The following is a 21,275-nucleotide window of genomic DNA, read 5'->3' as shown; positions in this document are numbered from 1 at the left end:
AGTGTTTCTCTCTCTCGACATGTTGTGGTGTTGTCTGTCTGCGTGATCATTGTCATCAAGCGCGTTTTCCTGCCCGAAAATCTTGCGCTTCTCTCTTCTCTCGTCCCTGGCGCCGCTTGACAACGTTTTCCTCACTCTTGGTCTTCTCTTTCTTTCCGTGCACGTCGAGCGCAGCCATCGGGTCCACTCCGTGCACAACTTTTTCGCCCCTTTATCTCGTCTCTGCCCTCTCTGTTTCGCTCCGCAAGTGCGGACGCGTACCATTCACGTCGGTGCAGCACACAAGTGGGCGGTGTGTGTGTGTGTACCCCCTACCCCCACGCCCTAACACAGAGACGCGTTCATTTTTGATTGGATCGCAGCCGTTGCCCTTCTTTCCATCTTTTCTCTCGTCTTCAGCTCACGCTCCATGTGTGCCTCCCCGCAGCTCACGCGCGAGCTCTCCGAGGACCTTCTCGCCGGCCGGTACGAGTGCATGGTCTGCTCCGAGCCTGTCGGCCACCGACACGAGCTTTGGGCCTGCTCACGCTGCTATGGCGTCTTTCACTTGCCATGCATCCGCTTCTGGGCGGACAGTCAAACGAAAGAGCGCGATCGTCAGCTGCAGTCCACGTCGGGCGTCGCCGCCCGCGGGGAGCTGGACCGCTTCCGCTGCCCTCTTTGCCAGTCCTTAAACGATAACGATAGCCTGGCTGTCTATCGGTGCTATTGCGGCAAGACGGCGAAGCCGCCCGCGGACGCGATGCTCGTGCCCGGTAGCTGCGGCCAGCCGTGCGAGCGGCGTCAAGCAGACCCCTGCTGTCCTCACCGGTGCACGCTGCTGTGCCATCCCGGGCCGTGCCCAGCCTGCACGCGTGTTCGCGAGCAGGCATGCTGGTGTGGCAAGCATTCCAAGACGGTGGGCTGCTCAAGCAGTATTCACGGGTACGAGTGCGACGAGACCTGCGGGAAGCTGCTGGACTGCGGGGAGCATCGCTGCAAGGCGCCCTGCCACGAAGGCGCCTGTCCAGTCTGCACAGTGATGGTTATGGAGAAGTGTTACTGCGGGGCTACGGTGCGCACGCGGCGGTGCGGGGCTGCTCCGCCTGCCTTCGCCGGTGCTGCTGCGACAGCAGCTGCGGACGACGGCGCTGCAGGTGACGCGGGTGCCGGCGCGAGCGTCAGCGGCTTCCGTTGCGCGCACCACTGCGAAAAGAAGCGCGATTGCGACCAACACGTGTGCGGCATGCTGTGCCACCCTGGCTTGTGCGAGAAGTGCTACCGCACTCCGCAGCGCCAGAAATTCTGTCCGTGTGGCAAAACGCGGGTGCAGGTAGAGCGAACGTCGTGCATGGACCCTGTACCGTCATGTGGGCTCACGTGCGAGCTGCCACTGCCGTGCGGTCACCTGTGCTGGCTGACGTGCCACGACGAAACGCCGTGCGCACCGTGCAAGGAGACGGTGACGGTGCCATGCGCGTGCGGCAGCCGCCACGTATCCTGCCCCTGCTTCTGCCAGTACCTGCCGGAGTCTGAGTGGGAGGCGGCGCGCGTGCGGTGTGGATTGCCAACTGGCACACTGCCTGTGTCGATGCCTCCCAAGTGCAATCAAGTATGCCGTCGCATGTTGTCTTGCCACAAGCATCGCTGCACTAAGACGTGCTGTACCGACGCGGAGCACACATGCCTGCAGATATGCATTCGAAAGCTCGCGTGTGGTGTGCATCAGTGCGGGCGACTCTGCCACCAAGGTAAGTGCCCCCCATGCGCCCACGTCTCGTACGAGCGCCTCTACTGCCGATGCCGGAAGACGTGGGTGGACCCGCCGGTGCCGTGCGGGACGCGGCCGCCGCAGTGCAATCATCCCTGCAGCATCCCGCGTTCGTGTGGGCACCCGCCAAACCACCCATGCCACATCGAGGCTGAGTGTCCCAAGTGTGTCGTGCTGGGAGAGAAGCTGTGCGCGTCGCACCAGAAGCCGATGCCGTTCCACATGCCATGCTACAAGAAGGAGATCTCGTGTGGACGGAAGTGCGGCAAGAACCTGCCCTGCTGTGGCAAGTTCTGCAACCTCGTGTGCCACATCGGGCCATGCGAGCACGACTGCGCGAAGAGCTTCCCGACGCTGGCCGATGTCTTGAAGCGCGGCGAGGGCGCGGCGGGGTGACGCGCATCTCGGTTAATTTTCTCTTCTGCTGTGATGGTGGCGGCCCGGGGGCGCGCTCGTGCGCGATGTGGACAGCGATTTAGCGGCCGACGGCAAGACGATACAGACGACTAGGGGACACACACACACACACGGAGATAGGGCGTGTGCCCATCAAGCGTGGCCTGCGTCGCTTCTGCTTTGCCCTCGCCCTTGTGGACACTGCGTGCAGCAGAAGGGGGGAGCCCGTGATGGGGGCGACTCGGTCCTTCTTTTGCGATCGATGTGCTAACCCATCATCTCTCCACATCTTCCTACAGCCCCCACCACCCCTTCCTGTGTGTTTGATAGCCACTCTGCCACAGCAAACGCCCTTTTTATGGGGACACCTTCCCAACACCCGCCTACGCGCGCATGCCTGCAGCTGTTTTAGCGCTCTTGACTGCTCTGGTCTAACGGCCTTCTTCACCACCTCCTTACCCATGAACTGCCCCACTCTTTTCTTCCGGTTCGCGCACCCGCCCCCCTCTATCTAGCTCGCTCGCCCACGCGAATCTGCTCACGTGTCCGCCATCCAGTACTCCATCAGGAGGTGGAGACTGGCGACACATTGCTGCCACTCCTCTCCTTCAGTCGTGAGTGCCTGCGCGTGTGCGTGGTGTATGCACTTCATCTGAGTCTCCGCACTGGCGCCCTCCTTCTGAAAAACGAAGTGAAGAAGCACACGAGTCTGCCGCCTTGCCGCTCCGTCTGCACGTCGTCGCATCTCGCGCCTTTTCCTTGTGCCGATCTCGCGTTACGCCGTGAGCAGCGGCGTGGAAGGGGTGAAGGCCAGGCAGAGAGTGTCCGTGCAGTGGGCGGGCACTCACCTTCCCGTTTCCACCTGGAGGCGCGCACACGGCCACAATGAACATCGGTGACTCGGGCAACATCTTTGTGGAGAAGGCGCACCCCGCCTACACCCATGTCATCGACTTTCTCATTTCCTGCTGCGAGCCAGTCAGCAGGACCCAGTACATGGAACAGTACCGCATGGACAGCTCCTCCTTGTCCGCGGCCACCGCCGAGGGCACGTACTCGCTTGCCATGATTGAGAGTGTTCTCCGACACTTCCGGCTGAACGCGGCTCAGGAGCTGCCTGTTGACCTTGAGCGCTGCGCAGCACTGGAGAGGCTGGCGGCCGCGCTGGACGAGTCGAATGGTAGCGCGGAGGTAGATGGATTTCGGACTTCTCAGGAGGCGTTGGCGACTAAAACCGCGTCTTCGTCGTTTGCTGCTCGCATACCACTGCCGCGGTGCCTCTCCGACGTCGATCTGACAGGCACCATTCTGGCCTCGCTGAACCGCACAGGCGCCGACGACGTCGCATCACCCGCTGTCTCCGCCCCCCACGTGAGCAACGACAGCTGGAAGACTCTTGTAAAACGGGAAAAGGTGGAAGAGGAGGCGGTAGGCGACCGTTTGTCCGCGGGCGACGCGGCTGCCTCGGCCTTGGAAACAGTCTCGTCTCGCGCCGCAGCGCCTTCCGGCAGCCCGACTAGCCGTCTCTTGCAGCTCTTCCGTCCCTTGTTGCCGACGCCGGCATCTGCAGCAGCGCCTATACACTCGCCCACCGCGGGCTCTCCGCTTGAACAAGGGACGCCAATCGCAGCACGACCGCTCATCTCCCTTGCAGTTGTGCGGCCTGCTGACGTCCATCGACCGCTTCCAGAGTCGTTGGCGCAGATGCTGAAGGAGGAGGAACACGCTTCTCGCGTGCAGATCGTGCTGCAGCCGCGCCTGCGGCGCTTCCACCAGTTCGAGGCGAGCCGTGGTGCCTCCTTTGCCTCAACCACCGCCACGTCCAGGGCGACAGTATGGAAGGAGCGAAACGGCGCTGCCGCCGGTGCGCTTGCCGACCGAGACGATCAGCAGCTGCTCTACTTTGTTCAGTCGCGTCAGCGGGCGCACTTGGAACACGTACTACCGGCCCTGAAGGAGTTCCTGGAGCCGGTGGTGATCTGCGGCGCTGAGCGCTGGATCTTATCTGACGTTGATCGGAGCCCGCTGGGAAATACAAAGGACATCGGCGATGCTGAACGGCTGGCGCGGGACGCCGGGCGGCCTGCCGTGCTGCGCTTGCTCTACGAATCCCCGCGTGCCGGCACCCGGCATGAGAAGGCGGCAGCGACGCCAAGTGCCAGCCGCTTTTTGTACAAGTGCCAGGTGCGTGACGGAAAGCTACGAGAGGTGAAGGAGTGCCTCTTTTCAAAGTTTGACATCCGCGCCGACTGCTACTACGACTACATGCAGGACCGCACCCTGCATGTGCCGAACCTGAACCTCGCAAGCCACGTTCGTCTGCGGCCCTACCAGGTGGCATCGCTCGAGAGGTTCTGCCGAGGACGCAAGGCGCACCAAGGCGTCATCGTCCTCCCGTGCGGGGCTGGCAAGACGCTAACTGGCATTGGTGCTGCCGCCACCATGCAAACTACCACTATCGTGATGTGCATCAACAACATGTCTGTTTTCCAGTGGCAGCGCGAGTTTTTGCGTTGGACGGACCTGGCTGAGGATGAGGTGACGGTGTGCACAGCAAAGGTGAAGCAGCGACCGGGCAAGGTTTTCATCACCACCTACAGCATGGTCGTCGCAAAGCGAGGTAGCACGGACGGCGCTGCTGCGGAAGAGTCCCGGGCGATCCTACAGGCCATGACTGCGCAGCCGTGGGGTCTGCTGCTTCTGGACGAGGTGCACACCGCCCTCGCGCACCACTTCCAGGATGTGCTGAACACAATCAAGTACAAGTGCGTGCTGGGGCTCAGCGCAACGCTGCTGCGGGAGGACGACAAAATCGGCGACCTGCGTCACCTTGTGGGGCCAAAGCTGTATGAAGCTAACTGGCTCGATCTGACTTGCGCCGGCTTCCTGGCGAACGTCGAGTGCGCCGAGGTGCAGTGCCCGATGCCGCCCCTGTTCCTGCAAGAGTACCACGATATTCAGAGCACCCGTGCCCTTCTCGGCGCACACGCACGCCTCAACCATCGTGGCGGCCGCCGCGGCAACGGAAAGCGTTGCCGCGAGAGTGTCTTTCAGGACGACGAGGACGCCGGGGAGGACGGGGACAGCGATGGGGAGGACAACGGCGCCCGTGGAGGGAGGGGCAGAGGGCATGACGCGTACGGCTCCCTTACCTCGCGCTCTCTGCGCCTTGCTTCCTGCAACCCGTACAAGCTGTGGTGTACGCAGGCGCTTCTGGCCTTTCATCAGCAGCGCTCTCCGCCCGACAAGGTGATTATATTTTGCGACTACCTCGCTGACGTGCGCTTCTTTGCGCATCACCTCCACCTGCCTTTCATGGATCGGCGGACGAGCGAGGCAGAGCGGACAAACCTGTTGCAGTACTTCCAGCACTCCGATAGCGTGAACGCCATCGTCTTGACACGTGTCGGTGATGTCGCGCTGGACCTGCCCTGCGCATCTGTCGTGATCCAGGTCTCTGGCCTCGGGGCGTCGCGTCGGCAGGAGGCGCAACGCCTTGGCCGCATCCTGCGCCCCAAGCCGCCATCCCTCGACAACACATGCGCCTACTTCTACACTCTTGTCTCGCAGGATACGGCGGACGTCAGCACAAGCTACAAACGGCAGAGCTGGCTGCGCGATCAGGGCTTCGCCTACCGCATCTTGCACTGTGACCGCGTTCTGAGCGAGTTCGCGCGCGTGGGCGGGCAGCCCTGCTGTGTGGGGCCACCCCAGTGGTGGTATCAGACGCACAACACCGCTTCCGCTACACCGTCCTCGGAAACGGCAGCGGTGGCGGATGCTGGCGTGGTGCACTACGATGGCCTCTACTGGGCTCCGTTTTCTGTTGATGCAGCAGCCCTCATCGAGGCGGCGTTTCAGCACGGACGAGTGACTTGTACCTTGCGTGGCGGCGAGTTGGGCAGAGGCACCCCCCGGCCCTCGTCCGAGGAGCTCGGGCGATACCCTCTGCTCAGCTCCGAGTCATGGAAGGTCACCTTCAGCAGCGTGGATGCGCCGCGGACCTTTGGCACTGTGCTCATTGGCGAAGGTGCGCCGTCTTCTTCGCTGCGCGAGCGCCGCGTGCGTCGTGGCTGCCTTGACCGCAGCCATCGGTGCATCCCTGCGACGGCTGATCAGGAAAGTCACTGCATCAGCTTCGTCCGAAACACTGTGTTGCGTGCACGAGATACGCGTGGCAGCGACGCCGTGACGGAGGCCGAGTAGACGGCTGCCTGCTGGCGCTGCTGGTGCTGCTGCCACCGTTGTGGTGGTAGCTGTCGGCGTGAATGGGCGCCCTTCTGAGTATGCATGGGGGCTGTGCCGCGCAGCTCATCTCCCCTTTTCCGCATACGCAAGTCTCTCCGTGAGTGCGCGTGCTGTCAAACGGCGTTCGCAGCTCAAAAAAGCGCGCTTCGACGGGGCACAGCAGCACCCCTCCCACCCACGTCTGACTCCCGGCTGCCACCTCCACTCACGTGTCTGCGAATGGACACGTGAGTGGATAAACGAGGCGTGCGCAGAAGAAGCCAACCAAACACATTGCGCACCTCTGCCGACAAGAGAGGTTGCAGTCCTCATGTGAGCAGGCGCTTGTGTGTCTTGCTGTGATGGCGGCGGTGATGCCGCAACGGCACTGCCGCTGCTGTGGTTTCAATCGCCGCCTACAGTGCTCTGCAACACCATGAAGCGGACTCTCGCTCTCTCGAGCGGCCCTCACTTTTTCTCTCCGGCGTACTCTCCACGACTTTCAGCGTGTGGAGGACCCGACACCGTCATGTCCTGCGTTGCCATGATGATCTTTTCTCTCTCTCTCTCTCGCCCTCTTCCCTTCCCTGCTCTCTCGCCCATCAAGCATGTCGTCTCCAGCCACCATCCTCGCCTCTGTCGCCGTCTCTGCCAGCGCCAAGCTGTTGCTGTTCGCCACCCTCCCCCTACTCGAAAGGCAAGTGGACGGTGCCGCAGGACACAGTGCGGCAAATACGGCGCGAGTCAAGGCTTACGGGAGGAGATCACTGCATTCCCACTGCTCCATACACCCTCAGCAGCTACCTGGCACTCGCACGCACCAATAAGCGGCGCCGCGTTTGCCTTTCGTTACGAGACAGTGAGCCTTGGGCTATGCCCGCCACATCAGCGCCGTCTCCGCTGTTGCCGGCCCTTCGACCCGCTTCTGGCACCATGGCGGCCCCACATGTAGCGATTGAGGCAGCTGCGGAGGCGGCCTCCGCTTCCAGCAATGAGGAGACGAGCGTAAAGGCGAAGGGGTACGACGAAGATTGGCACCGACTACCGAGTGAAATTAGCTACTTCCAAGACCTTCTAGCCTCCCTAGAGGAGAAGCAGCAGCTGGCCTCTGCCGCCTCCTCCGCAAACGCCGTCGCCACTAGGGGGCCTTCCTACAGCATTTCCCTGCAGCGAGAGAGGGAGCTGGAGGAGCGCGAGTTGGCGGATCTGCGTCTTCGCAAGCGACAGCTCGCCATCATCGAGGCCCGGCGCCGTCGATCGCGGCGTAGATGCGACGCCGTCGACGAGGCTTTTCAGAAAGCTCTGAAGCGGCGATGGCAGGCGATGCAGCACCTCGCCGCCGATCCGCCTGCCGAGCGCCTGGTGGGGCAAGGCATGACGCAGTACGTTCCGGCAGCGCTGCTGCCGGATGACGTGGTGGACAGGCGCGGACGCCACCAACCGGGCCCGCTGCCCCTCGCGCCGCAGTCGGCGGTGGAGGCGCGGATGCGCCGCACACCCAATCCACCGGCGATCACAGGTGCAGGTCCTACTTCGGCCACGGTCGTGAGGGCCCTCAAGAATTGCTCGTCTGGCACGACTGCAGAGGAGGACGCCATCGTCTTCTTGACCCAACTCGACGCCTGTGGAAAGCTTGTGTGCAAGGACGGGGCAACGGGCGGCAGTCACAGCCCGACCCAGTCTCCTTCCGTGTCATCACGGGTGGTAGCGATGACCAGCAGTGAAGGGATGAGGGCGGAAGACGAGGCACTACCACGAACAACGTCCGCCCACGCCGCCTCGACGATTGGCGCTGAGGCGTTGACGAACGCAGACGTGCGTGAGGACGACAACGAAGACGAAGGGGGTTGGATTCGGCCTGCGACGGTTACCGAGGCGAACAAAGCACGCTGGCAGGAAATGGGCTATCACGTCATCGTGGTCGGCGGGAAGGGGCGATGCGGCGGCGCCGCTGCGCGTGAGGCGGACGCTGTGCGCCGTGCAATTCGGTCTGTAGAGGCCCTGCCGAACGAGAGGGTGGCGCCGCGGGCTGTTGAGCAGCGCACTGCAGCCTCCTCGTCATCCCTCACGCGCCGCAAGCCCCCGAACGACCAGCAAGCAAAGTGCACGAGCGTCCCAAGGTGGGATTGGATGCAGCTCGCGCCGTTGCCTCAGGTGTGCCTCGTGCAACGGCGTCTTCCGGAAGAAGACATGACCGTCGCGGAGCTGCGGGAGCGGCATCGTCGGCACATGCCCGTTGCATCCTCGACCACCTCTGTGCCGCGTGGGCGGCAGAATCGTGGTGATCGTTTGTGGAGGGTGAGTGGTAAGTCTGTGCCTCACTAGAGGGCGCCGAGGCAGTGTGGTTGGCCGTTGTCGAAGTACCGATGCGCGCTCCCCCTCCCCTTCTCGACTTGCACACTCCTGTGCGTGCCTGTTCCTGCCCATTTCTCATCCCCTCCGCCTCCGCCCTCTTTTCTCTCGCTTCGGTTTAGTGTCCGCTTCGCCTTCACGAGGCGGCTGTGGATGTAAAGGGCGCGCAGGCAGAATGGCGAAAACGAGGGGAGGACGCCGACGCGCTCCCCGTGTACACGTGCTGGCTACCAGCAGCAAGGCATGTGCGTCTGTGTCCCTCTCTCTCTGTGTTTGTTTGTGTGTCCGCGCCGGCCTCGCATGCATGGTTTATGCGCAGCCCGGCCTCCTTTTTTATATATCCTGCCTCTCTTCCCCCACGCTTCCCACATTGCCGGCGCCGCTCCAGTCTGCAGGAGGCGGCGTAATGCGACAGGGGGGGAGGCAGGGGGGGGTGCCAGGGACGGTGACGACGACAAACGGCGCGTTGGGCACTCTGTTCACTACTCTTCAAGGGAAAGGTGCACGCAGCCACCCGAGCACAGCGTTGCATGTGCCTTTCCCCTCTTTTGTTTTTGCTATGATTCTGTGCCGTTGCATCCTTTGGAACGCATGTAAGTAGCGAGGTGCACGCGCCTTTGAACCCCCCTTCCTCCCTCTTAGAGGCGAGACCATGGTGATTTACTCGAAGCACGGCGTCTGTGCGCCCTGCTCAGAAAAGCACGAAACAGCGACGCTTCTTACGCCGGGTCATGAGAGGTTTTCGCTGTCTTGCGCACACGGCGAAAGAGACCCGAGTCGTGTGTTTTTCCCCTTACCTTCTGCCCACTAGACTCACGGCTTGTCGTCGCGCGACGCTGCTTGCTTTTCTCCTGTGCTGACGTGTTTGTGTGTGGAGGGACAGGGAGCACTGATGTGCCGCCATGTAGTGCCTGGGCCTGCTGCACGCGCTTTCTTTCTCTCTGAGCTTCCTCAGGCTTCTCTGCCTCTCGCACCTGGACAATGCTGCTCCCTCCTCTTCATGTTATCTCGTCGGTGTCTTCCTGCCTCTCCCCCTTCTCCCTCCAACCCGTCCTGCCATCCATCCAGCCAGCCGTGCTCCTTGAGTCCGCTTGTGCCGGTTCTTTCCCCACCTCCTCGCCAACACGCACACCCGCAAGGGTGAGGTTGAACCTTTGAAGCGTTGCTCTCTCTCTCTTTCTTGCCCATCGAGATGGTCAAGCAGCGACGGTGCAACATTCCGCCTGAACTGCGTGCCATGGCTCGTGCCGTGTCTGATGCCGACACCCGCCAGTTCCCGGACCTTGCCCCTGCGCCGGGGCGCGCCGGCCCTCCAGTGAGCGCGCTGCGCCACATCACCACGGAGTTGAATGACGATAAGCCTCTAAGCGCTCGGGAGTTTAAGCTGTTCCGTGCCGCCTGCGAGGAGTGTCGCCAGCACCTTCACAGCGTCACGAACGGCATCATCGCGTCAGGGACACCGATTGCTGATGTGCTGGTGCTGGCGGTCCGCATGGACATCCTCTGCACCGATCTCGGCCTCTCCCTGCCAGCGGTGTTTCCCACGCTGCGGGAGATCCACACGTATCTACTCGATCTTAGTGATCAGCTGGCACTCGGCCGCGGCGAGTTGCAGCGACAGGGCGTCCTTCTAGACCGCCTGATGCGCTTCCTTCACAGTGTTCTCCAGCGGGGTGAGCGGGCCTTGCGTGATCACGAGACATGGGAGACGCAGCGCGATACCTCCAACCCGGATCGTGGCGCACTCAAGGCGGAGAGTAGCATGGCCGCCGCTAGTGCGGTTGCCAACTCACCGCGCGAAGCCGTGCGCGTCTATAGTGTAGGAAACAGTTGCCGGACGAATGCGGCGGCCAGCGATATCGCGTTGGTCTCCTGCCGTGCCTCCCCACGGCAGCCGTCCGCGCACGAGTCTTCCATGGCTGCTGCACCGCAACCAAAGGCGCACCGGGAGACCACCGCCACCGCGGCTGCAGGTGCCACCGTCGCTGATACGCAGGAGCTTATCCCAGTGAGCGGGCAGCACCTTCTCCCCCTCCACGTCGCCGACGCCGTTGCCAGCGTGAACGCCGACCTGGATGTGCATTTCGCGCACATCCGATGGTACGTGAAGGCGACAGACGAGGCGCCTGTGTACTTCGATGCTCACGCGCACCTGGAGGACAACATGCTGCGGAACGCGTGGGACGTCCATGTGGGACGCAACCGCGCCGCGTGCACGACGGAGGAGTTCCTTCCCTTCCTGCCGCTGTTCCCGTCGTGGACGCATGGGGTTATCATGGCGGTGCTGAACTTCAAGGACTGCGGCGTCATCTCGCTTTACTCGCTGCAACGGTTTCTGAGTGTGTGGGGACCACTGCAGCTTCTGGAGGCGAACCTGCGCCACGAACTGGAGCTGGGTGCAGTGGACTTGTCGGAGCCGTTTGCCTACCTGGCCTTCTCCTTAGCCGCCCGGTCTGACGCAATGGCTGGCGACTATGTTGTGGGTCTCACCGATGTTATCGGCGAAGTGCGCGTAGCCGTCTTGCGTCGAGCCCGCGGGCATCATTGGCACCTGCGGGCGGCCCCGGGCGCTGCTCCCCGTTCCCTCTCCACGAAGAGGACGGGCAGAGGCGCTGCTACCAGCACCATGACATCACCGGCCCAGGCAGTGGCGGCGCCGCGCAAGCGCTTGGTCACCGTGTCCTACACCCTGTCCCACGCCACTGGTGCGTGGATGGTGAAGGGGCTGGCGCGCGAAGAGTTCGACTCGGTCGCCGGCGCATGTGCCGCCTTTGCGGAGATCTTTCAGCGGCCATGTGGACAGCCGCTAAGGACCTCTTGCGCTGTGCCACTGCTGCCGACGTTGGCGCATCCAGCACCGCTGCTGCCTCTGCAGGGCACGGGAAGCGGTTCCGTGGCGCCGGCCCCTTCGCTGCCCTCTTCCCCCGCTAACCCCGAGGATGCCACCGAGGGCAATGCCTCCGCCTTGCATCGCGCCTGCTACCGCAACAATGCCCGCTACGTCCGCACACTGCTGCACCGTGGCGGCGGCACAGTCATCAACGTCGCCCTCGTGGACCCGCTGGTGAGCGACAGCTTCTGCTGGACCCCGCTGCTGTGCGCCGTCAACAATCCGCACAGTGACCCGGTGGAGTTGGTGTTACAGCTGCTGGGGGCCGGTGCCGAGGTGGAGTACATGGATGACGCCGACTGCACCGCGCTCTACTACGCCATCGCCAACGGGTATGCCGAGACGACGCGTGTGCTGCTGGAGCACTGCCCGACGCTGTCGACTTCGCCCTACACGGTGCCGCTGCTTGTCGCGATTGGCGCCCACGACTGCCACCTGCGCGCGTGCGATGTGCAGAGGCTGATGATGGTGGTGCCGACGGCGGCTGTGCTGCGGGTGATGGTGGCGTACGAATCCAGCCTCGCCCTCGTCGCGCTTGCCTCGACCATTGTGGAGGAGAAACTGAGTGGCAAGGACCATAGTATCTCATCAGCGGAGCGATACCTGGTGGCGCAGCGCTGCTCCGCGCCAGCGGAGCAGTACACCTCCGCAGAGACGGAGCAGCTAAAGCGGTGGGTGCATCACCATACCCAGTGCTGCCTGCGGGCACGCCAGAATGTTCAGGAGGCGGTGCGGGTGCTGTACGCGCGACAGTACGCGTTGTCGTGGCGTGTGTGGCTTGACGCCTTGGGCGCCGAGAAGAGGGACGGTGCCGCGCCGCTGAGCCTGACGGAAGGCTGAAGGGTGTCGCTGCCATCTTGATCACCAGCGCAAGGGCCTCCGACTGCGCCGTCCCGCTCCCACCACGGACCCCGCCGCATCGGCGGTGACTCGTCTCTCCAGTCTTGGGGAATCACTGTTGCCAACGAAGGGCGAGACAGTACGCATCAAGTCAGCGCAGCAGCTAGTCGCCGTAGGAGCGCCCATCGAGTCCTTGGCTTGTACAGATCAGCGCCACAGCTAGGATGACTACTTGTATCTGTGTGTGTGTGCGTGCTGGTAGTCTTATGCGGATGTAAATAGGCAACACGTTGTGTCTCTTTTTTTCGCTTTCTTTTCCTTTGTTGGCTTCACTGCTCTCTCACTTTTTGCTCATGTGGGATCGTGTCGCGCCATCGATGCTGCTGCTCGCACGGTTGTGCTGTTGCGACTTCGTGTTGACGGTCGTGCTGGTGGAACACTTACTCCTTCCTCCTCTTATCGTGCACACTTCGCGTGCTGACGTGTCTACACGCCCGTCCTTGCATCCGCCTCGCTTCGTCCTCTCCGTGGCGCGGCGTCTGAGAGACGTGCCGTTATGCGTGCGTTCACGCCTGTGCGCTCGACATAGCCTCTCCACATCGTTCCCCCATCCTCCGCCTCTTGCTGATCTGTATCTTCATCCCCTTGCACGTAGAGCCCACATCGCCGGTGCACACATACACACACACACACACGCACACACACAAACCTGCTTTGACCTTCTCTGCCTCGCCGTTCTTGCCGCTATCAACGAATCATGTCTCCCCACAACAAGCGTGGGAAGGCCAAGGAGGCTGCGAACAAGCAGCGAAAGGCGAACCAGCATCAACGCCACAGCACGTCCACGGGGCACCACACGTACTTCGGCACCCGAGGCGGTGGCGGCGACTCCTACCTGTCCACCCATACCTCCGCCAAGCAGAACAAAGTAAAGCACACTTACGATGACACGGACCCGTTAGACCAACAGCTCTTCGATTATATCATTGTCGTGGACGTGGAGGCGACGTGTGAGCAGAACAGTCGGAACTACCCCCACGAGGTCATCGAGATTCCTGGTGTCCTTATCGACGTCCGCACCGGTCAGGTCGATCGAGCCCGCTCCTTTCACACCTTCGTGAAGCCCTGGCGCAACTCCAGGCTGACCCCCTTCTGCACCCAGCTCACCGGTATCACACAAGAGGTCGTGGACGCTGCCCCGAGCATTACCGAGGCCATCCAGCTCTTCGAGAAATGGTACCGGGAGACCATTCCCAGAGGCGCCAAGACCATCTTCGCCGCCGACGGCCCATGGGATTTCAAGAACTTCATCCACGAGCATCACATCCTGCGCGATCATGTAGGCTTTCCCAGCATCTTCTACGAATACCTCGATATCCGCACCACCTTTGCCCACCACCTGAACCACGGCGTGCCGATTAAACTAGACGCCATGCTGCGCAAGATGAACCTGCGCTTCGACGGCAGGCCGCACAACGGCTTCGACGACGCATACAACATTGCGCGGCTCGCTGTTGCGATGATGAAGGCCGGCTGCGTGCTTGACTTCGTAATAGCCATTCCACTAGATGATGCGTACCACTATCACCTGGACGGTGTACCGCTCTACCGGCGTGAGGAGGGTAGCGGGCACGTCGATCGCGACGTCGTGGAGGACATCGCGAAGCGGTGCTACGGTGCCGACTACTTCAAGTTCGGCCAGCGTCACCGCGACGCTGTCCGCGCTTATCGCCTCGAACACCCCAAGGAGTTCAGCCACGCCAACGTGGTGGCGCTGAAGCGGCGCAACGACCGCGCGTTAGCTCGGCAACGGCAGCGGCAGTGGCGCCTCACAGTGCTGTTTCTCTTCGCACTCCTGCTGGTAGAAATAGCGTACGCGCTGCAACTGCACCGCGCTGCCGCAGCGTGGCTGGCGTCCGCCTTTGCCAGCCACAGCCTAACCAGCTGCAGCGCTTCTGCCTCACAAAGCGTGTAGGGTGGTGCACGGAGCGGCTTATCGACAGCGCCAACATGGCGACGCTCACGCGCGTCTTCGGGTGCACCCCACGACGTGCGCGTGTGTGTGTGGACGACTGCGCTGGGGAATAGCTTCGTGGCTGCTGATGTTTTTCAATTTTGTAAGTAACTAAGATAATCGTAAACACCGTTGGCTGATTGCGAATACGCCGCCTTCTCACTCTGTCACCGCATGACCCGCCGACACCCCCGCACACTGACGCGAGCGGGCTACCCTGCGCACTTGGCGCGGGAGGTGTACACACCGGGCCGCGGCGTTGCCACAGGGGTTCGGCAGCCCTCGTGCGGGCATGCAGGCGCCGGCCCTTTTGGAGCTTCGCACGCACACGGCATCTTTCGTCGGCAGCGGTCGTGCTGAGCGGGCTGCCCCCGTCGGGCGTCTGAGGCTGGTACCCTGTGCCCCTTTCAGGGCGACAAGCCGTGACCTTTTCGCGCTCAGGCAGATGCTTGCCCGCGGCCTCTCCCTCAGCACACCCACGCCTGGGAAAGGCGGGCGGATGTAGGGGAGGGGACAAAAGGCCCCTGCCGCTGCAGACGCATAGCGGCGTCCCGGCTGTTGCGGCGCGTGCGGGCAGGCCATCCACACACGCCCCCACCCCCGGCGATATCGACGGAAATGGAAGATGATGGGGACCATCCCCCGACAACGACGTCGCCCGGAAACATGCCCTGAAGCGCCGAGATGCGGGCGCTGCCGTGCGCGGCTGGCGTGGTGCATCGCACCAAAACAAAGCGCGCGGGCGTGAGAAGCGCACGGCGGACGGACGGAAAAGGCGCGAGCGTCTTTGCGCCAGTCAACCTCAAAGTGCGTGCGTGCGAGGCGTGCGGCGCCCTCTGCGTCCGGCCGGGTGGGCCGATGTGGCGCAGACGCCGGAAGCATGACGAGGACACCCCGGGCCGCACCGTCGGGTGCCCCGGCCTCAAGTGCGGGGGGTCCCCGCGCCATGTTGTGGGATGCCGCGGCTTGGGGCGGCTCGGGGGGGGTGCTGTGGGCGGGCTCCCTCCCCGCGCATGCCGGCCACATGCGCCTTGGCCACCCCTCGCCGACCGCCCGGCGGACGCGATTGCTTTCGCTCTCGAGCAGAACCCTGAATGCGACCCGCTGGGATCAGGGCATGCGGCGGCGCCAGGTTCGTGCGGCGCCAATCGCGCAGCGCGTGTCCCGGCAAGGGGCGGGGCAGGACAGGGAAGGCCGGGTGGACGCATGACCCGCACAGAGGGGCAGACGGCGTGTCCTAGGCGACAAGGCTTTAGCCGCGGCAAAAGAGAGGCAGACGAGCCGTGGTTGTGTATGCGCATATTTGCTAACCGACACGCGGCACAGAGGCGTCTTGAAGGCAAGACCTGTGTGCTCCGCGCCGTGCTTGTGAGAAGCACACAGGGAGGAGGGCGGAAGAGAGAGGCGGAGGACCGCTTGTACAGTTTTGCTCTGCTTGGACTTGGCATGTTGCCGCTGGCTTTTTTTTTCCTCTGCTCTAGTGTCTGTCTGCGTGTCGCCACGTACCCGAGTATCATCAAACGTAAGCACACGACTGTCGCCGTCTCGGAGGTGTTGTGCAGCCTTTCCGCGACTTCCCCTCCCGTGTCCTTCTCTCGGCCACCCCCTGCGCTTCTTGAAGGATTTGCGGATTGTGATCGCATCGGCAACCAGGCCACGCACGCGACAAGAGGTGGTCCTAAGACGCGTGTGCGTGTGTGTGCGTTTTGAGCGAGGTAGAGAGAATGGGAGAAGTCACAATACATGATGAGGCTTGCACAACGAGGCAGAGCCAGCATCGTTGCCCTCTTCACTTGCGCATCTCTTCTTCACTCTTCTTGCACTGCTCCATCATGTTACGCGCGACGCACTACCCCAATCACGGCTTGCATCTTTCTCTCTCTGGCTTCGCCTTCCACTCGCACCTTTTCACGCAGTAGTGTTGCTGGGTTCCTGGCGCAGCCTCTTGAAGGAATTCCAGGGCACCCACCGACGGATCTACATATACTCACAAGCACGCATACGCCAACAGACAGGCAGCAGCCACTGCAGCCCGCCGCATTGCTTACAACCCGCCCCCCTCCCCTGTTGCAAGCACACACATACACACACACACACACACAGACAGACAATCTTGCAGACCTTGCTTGCGTTTTTGGGCGGATCCAAGGCTTGGATCAGCTGTACACGAGATACGGTGTAAAGACGGCGAAGCGAAGACACGTGCGCATCGAACAAGCCAGCACCGAGAAGCAAGGGCATACGAGCCGGTCAGTGAAGCAGCTACGCCTGGACCACGAATCGCTGTGAAGGCTTGCGAGTGCGTTCACGTTGGTGCGCCTGTGTGCGTGTGTGCCCGTCGTCGACTCGCTGCGTTCTTTCCCTGGCTTCTTTTGTTGCGCCGAAGGCTTCTCTCTGTTTCTGTTAGTGCGCGCGTGCCTTGAAAGCGTGCTCATCTTCCCGTTTTTCATCTGCTGCGCGCGCGCGTGCGTGCACAACTCTGCTCTTCCACCATTTTGTGCCCTTTTTTTTCCGTTTTACTCCTCCTCCGTTTTTTCTCTTTTTTTTGTGTTTCGCTTTTCGCGGACTTCCAAGGTGACGGGGCCTCCACAAACACCCGCGCACATCCACACGCGTCAACCAAGAAAGAGGTAGAGGCATACGCACACACACACGCACGCACACACAGAGGTATACATACATACACACACGCATATATATATATATATCTTTGTGTACGCATGTATGTGTGTACGTGTACATCTTGGCATTGATAATTTTTCTTCCTCCTGCGTGCTGTTTGTGCTTTCTTTATCTTCTCGCGCTCCTCCCTTTGCATTGGCCTGCGCCGGCTTGCCTTGCGTTTATGTGCGTAAGCGCGGTGGTGTCTTGTGCTAGTTCATCTGCTTCCGTGTACACCCGTGCGTGAGTGTGGGTGTGCGTGTGCGTGTTGGGGAAGGCGTTGCTTGCTGGGGCGCTGCGTCGTTGGCCTTCTTATGCTGTCTCTCTTTGACTCCGGCGTCGATATTTTGCCATCACGATCACCCACTCCTTTTTCCTTCTTTTCTGAATACAGCTTGTCTGTACCGAGGCGCTGCTACGGTGGTAGAGGCATCGGCACCGCCTAGGGACTGAAGACGTTACAGGGAGGGCCTCTTACGTAGTGGTGGCGACGGCAGGGAGGGTGAGAGAACACGGCTTCCTCTCTCGCGCATCCGCTGCAGGCGCCAGTGTCTCCATGCAACTCTTCTTTCCGCACGCCCACACCTAAGCAGCCAACGCTTGTCTCTTCGAAGATGTCCGATGACCACACCCCCATCATAGCTCGCTTGGCGTCCGCACAGGTGGCGACACATCAAGAAGACGATTCGCCTTCCATCGCAGCTGCTGATGCGCGCCATGCTGAACCACGGGACCACTGCAAGAGCCCCACCTGCACTTCCTTTTGTGGCGAGGCCGCAGGCACGCCGCTGCGGCGGCAGTTGGCGCAACCGTGCGCCACTTCCACCTCGCCCCGGGACGTTGTCGCCGAGGACGCAGCGCCGCCTGCAGAGCTACCGACGCTGGTAGCAGGCTCGTCGCCAGCCTCCACCGCTACCTCCACACCCGCCGCCTTCGGTGGAAGCGGCGATGGCATCTTGCAGAACGGTGGCGGCGCTGCTAATGCCAGCTCCGGCGGCAGCACTGGCTCTCTCCTCAGCAAATCTAAGGCAGCGAAGCGGCACCACAAAAATGCCAGCACACCCCATGCAAACCGTTGCATCGGCGCCACAGGCTCTTCTTCAGATTGCAGGTCCATCTCCGAGCGTTGCAAAGCCGCCCGCACCTTGGCTGCGGAGCTCATGTCTGCACTCATGGAGCGTCCCCCTGAGGCCACTGAGATTGCGCAGTACCGCGCGTCGATGGAGGCGGCAACACTGCTGACATTGTCCACTTCGCCAGCTGTGGCGGAGTCGCAGCCCACGGGTGGGTCTACTATGCGACCGAAAAAGCCAGCGCACCATGACGCCAGCGTCACATCTCGACTGATGGGCAAAGGCAGTCCTACGACGTTGGCGCACTCCTTCTTGGAGGCCGTTCTGAACGGCCGAGCGAAGACAACGCGCGCGTTGGCCCCTGGCACGCCACTGGTGCACGCCGACACGACGTCTGGCACAACAGTCTCTCTCTCGGGAGTAGCGTCGCCCACCGCTAGCCCCGGCAACGGCGCTCGTGCTGACCAGCGCAGCGCGTCCTCCGGCGCCGCCACTGCTTCCAAAGCGACAGAGAGGACTTCAGCGCAGCCATCTGCCCCTAAGCCGCTGGGGCTGGTGCCGACCGACACGGGCACCATTCCGCAGCTGCTGAGTCTTCTGCGTGAGATAGCGCTCTCATGCGCGTCGCTGGACACCCTCGACAAGGTGGCAGGTGGGTCGGCGTCCTTTTTGAGAGGCACAGACGCTGCGCCTTTCCACACAAAGCCACTGGGCGCCGCCAGCGCGCCGGTCACGGCGGCCGTTGCACGCGGCGCGGGTACTGGTGGGGGCAGCGCCACCTCTGGCGGTCGCTCGGCAGCACCACCCACGGCAATTGCCACTGCACATCCTTCACACGACCCCGACATCACGGAAGAAGAGCGCTGGCATCGCGTATGTGCCCACTTCGAAGTGCTGCGCGGGCTTGTCCTGAACGAGCATGAGCTGACACGTGCGCTGGACGAGGTGCTCGGCGTGGAATGGCGCGGCGTGTCAACGCCGCCGGACCTGCACGCGTACGAGGAGGGTACTGCCGTGGCGCCGAGTGCGTCGCCGGCGGTGTCGGCGGATGGGCTGCACAATCCTCCTGCGGCAACGCTCTTAGGCGCACCAGTCGCTGCGGCTGCGCGGTCGATTGTTCCTGTGACGCCTGCGCCAGCTGATCACGAGACGCCACCAGCCCCGTCCTTCACCGCTGGCTGTGTGCCTGGCGGGGCCGGCACGCCGAGGACATCTACCGCTGCCGCTTCTTCTGCCGTTACTCCCATGCCGATCACGACCAGCTCACACACCGGCACGAATGCCACCGGCGTGATCGGTGTGAAGTCTGCTGCGTCGCCAGGGACGACGCTCAGCTACAGCGCACGCCCCTCCCAAAGCCGCACCCCGCCCAGTGTTCAGAAGCCGCGAAGCGCCTCGTTTTTTTCGGCAGCACCAATCCCGGTTGCGCACAGCCCTGCCGCCACCGCGAACGATGCAGCCTCCTCCTCGATGAAGCAGTTGTCCGAGAGCAGCTCAACGTACTCGCCGTCGCAGCACGTTGCCATGATGCTGGATCGCGGCACGACGCCACCGCCGGCGTCGCGCACACAGGATGAAGGCGAGGCCGGACTCGCCAACTTTCCTTCGACACCGTTGTCTGAGGCAGCAGCGCCGTATCAGCCCTCGGCGTCGCTCATGAACACTAGCCCGCACGGCGGCAACGCGTCCACGTCGAACAGCGCGCCGTTTCACCTGGAAACACGCGAGGAGATGCTGCGGCGCCGCAGTGCGGCACCGAACGCGTTTTACGCTTCCGTATCGCACAGAGGCACCACGCATTTCGTCGGCGGACCTCCCAGCGCGGCAACGACCCCACGCACGTTCATGTCGTCCTCGCTGGCGCCGGGCATGCCGCCATTCTCGCTCAACGGCGGTGCTGGCGGGGCGCGCAGCGTGCCGGTGTCGCCGCTGATGTCGTACTCCTCGCCGTTCGGCGCCTTGCCATGCCCTTATGATTATCTGCTTGTGCTGGACTTCGAGGCCACCTGCGAGGAGCACCCGCCGCCCAACTACCTGTACGAGATCATCGAGTTCCCGGTGGTGGTCGTCGATGCACGACTGCAGCGTGTCGTGGCGGAGTTTCACCGATTTGTGCGCCCGCGATACAAGAGAGAACTCAGCCCCTTTTGCCAGAAGTTGACCGGGATGCGGCAGGAGGACGTGGACACAGCAGCGTCGCTTGAGGAGGTCATCAGGCAGTTTGAGCGCTGGCTCTCCCACACGCTGCCGCCACATGCCCGCTGTATGTTCGTGACGGATGGCCCGATGGACTTGCGCGAGTTCATGTACTATCATAGCGTTTCTCGCCAAGGCATCCGCTTCCCCTCGCTCTTCTACCAGTTCATCGACGTGAAGCAGACCTTTGCCTGCTTCTTCCGGTGCTCGCAGGGGAAGATCAAGGCGATGCTGGAGGTGCTGCATCTTCCCTTCGAGGGGCGGCTGCATAGCGGGCTCGACGACGCGCGCAACATCGCGTCCATTGTAATTGGTCTCCTTCACTACGGATGCAGTTTCTGTGAGGTGCCACTAAACCGCCTGCCGTTCAATGGACTGCTGCTGACCGGGGCGAACAGCGTGAGCGGATCGGCACCCCTCTTGCTACCACCCTCGACGGCGCCCGCCGCGTCCTGCCACACACGATCGTCCGAGGCGTCACCCACGGCCATCTCTGCTCCCTACTCCGTGAACGAGGACGACCACTCTCGCTAGGCCTCCCGCTCCCTAGAGCGACTGGAGGGCGAGAATCGTGCGTGTGTGTGCGCGCCTCTGTGTATGTGCGGATGATGGACGAATGCATGAGGCCACTCATTTTGCTTCGTTGTTTGGTTGCTTGCGGTCTTTCACACTGCTTCTCCCTTCTCACCGGGCCGTTGGCTTCCGTTCAAGATGACGTGGTTACCGTTGACGTTGGCGTTGGCGTTAATGCCGCTGATGGAGCCTCTCGTGCGTGTGTGTGTGCCGCACACTCTCTCCTGGTGTTGTGCTTGAACCGTTGTGCTCGCTCTCATTTTGATTGCCTTCTGTTCTATTGCATATCTCCTTTGCTCTCTT

General features: G+C 62.4%; 7 protein-coding genes across 7 annotated transcripts; all 7 read left to right on the top strand.

Annotated features, from left to right (window-relative positions):
* Nucleotides 1-409: 409 nt before the first annotated feature.
* LINJ_29_0620 (conserved hypothetical protein) lies at nt 410-2,146 on the top strand (the record flags this gene model as incomplete). Its single annotated transcript, XM_001466544.1, has 1 exon — nt 410-2,146. One exon carries the CDS (start codon nt 410-412, stop codon nt 2,144-2,146), a length of 1,737 nt encoding a protein of 578 aa, XP_001466581.1.
* An 885-nt stretch (nt 2,147-3,031) lies between these two features.
* LINJ_29_0610 (putative DNA repair helicase) lies at nt 3,032-6,352 on the top strand (the record flags this gene model as incomplete). The annotated part of the gene is made up of 1 exon (XM_001466543.2): nt 3,032-6,352. One exon carries the CDS (start codon nt 3,032-3,034, stop codon nt 6,350-6,352), a length of 3,321 nt encoding a protein of 1,106 aa, XP_001466580.2.
* Nucleotides 6,353-7,246: 894 nt separating this feature from the next.
* LINJ_29_0600 (conserved hypothetical protein) lies at nt 7,247-8,698 on the top strand (the record flags this gene model as incomplete). Its single annotated transcript, XM_001466542.1, has 1 exon — nt 7,247-8,698. One exon carries the CDS (start codon nt 7,247-7,249, stop codon nt 8,696-8,698), a length of 1,452 nt encoding a protein of 483 aa, XP_001466579.1.
* Nucleotides 8,699-9,917: 1,219 nt separating this feature from the next.
* LINJ_29_0590 (conserved hypothetical protein) lies at nt 9,918-12,455 on the top strand (the record flags this gene model as incomplete). The annotated part of the gene is made up of 1 exon (XM_001466541.1): nt 9,918-12,455. One exon carries the CDS (start codon nt 9,918-9,920, stop codon nt 12,453-12,455), a length of 2,538 nt encoding a protein of 845 aa, XP_001466578.1.
* A 757-nt stretch (nt 12,456-13,212) lies between these two features.
* On the top strand, nt 13,213-14,430 carry LINJ_29_0580 (conserved hypothetical protein; the record flags this gene model as incomplete). Its single annotated transcript, XM_001466540.1, has 1 exon — nt 13,213-14,430. One exon carries the CDS (start codon nt 13,213-13,215, stop codon nt 14,428-14,430), a length of 1,218 nt encoding a protein of 405 aa, XP_001466577.1.
* Nucleotides 14,431-16,212: 1,782 nt separating this feature from the next.
* LINJ_29_0570 (hypothetical protein) lies at nt 16,213-16,758 on the top strand (the record flags this gene model as incomplete). Its single annotated transcript, XM_003392635.1, has 1 exon — nt 16,213-16,758. The coding sequence occupies one exon, from the start codon at nt 16,213-16,215 to the stop codon at nt 16,756-16,758; it is 546 nt and encodes a 181-aa protein (XP_003392683.1).
* A 1,532-nt stretch (nt 16,759-18,290) lies between these two features.
* Nucleotides 18,291-20,933, top strand: LINJ_29_0560 (conserved hypothetical protein; the record flags this gene model as incomplete). Its single annotated transcript, XM_001466539.1, has 1 exon — nt 18,291-20,933. The coding sequence occupies one exon, from the start codon at nt 18,291-18,293 to the stop codon at nt 20,931-20,933; it is 2,643 nt and encodes an 880-aa protein (XP_001466576.1).
* Nucleotides 20,934-21,275: the final 342 nt, after the last annotated feature.

This window comes from Leishmania infantum, chromosome 29, assembly GCF_000002875.2.
Source record: "Leishmania infantum JPCM5 genome chromosome 29".
NCBI lineage: Eukaryota > Euglenozoa > Kinetoplastea > Trypanosomatida > Trypanosomatidae > Leishmania > Leishmania infantum.
Note: the sequence above shows the minus strand (reverse complement) of the source record. Positions and strands in the feature narration are given on the sequence as shown.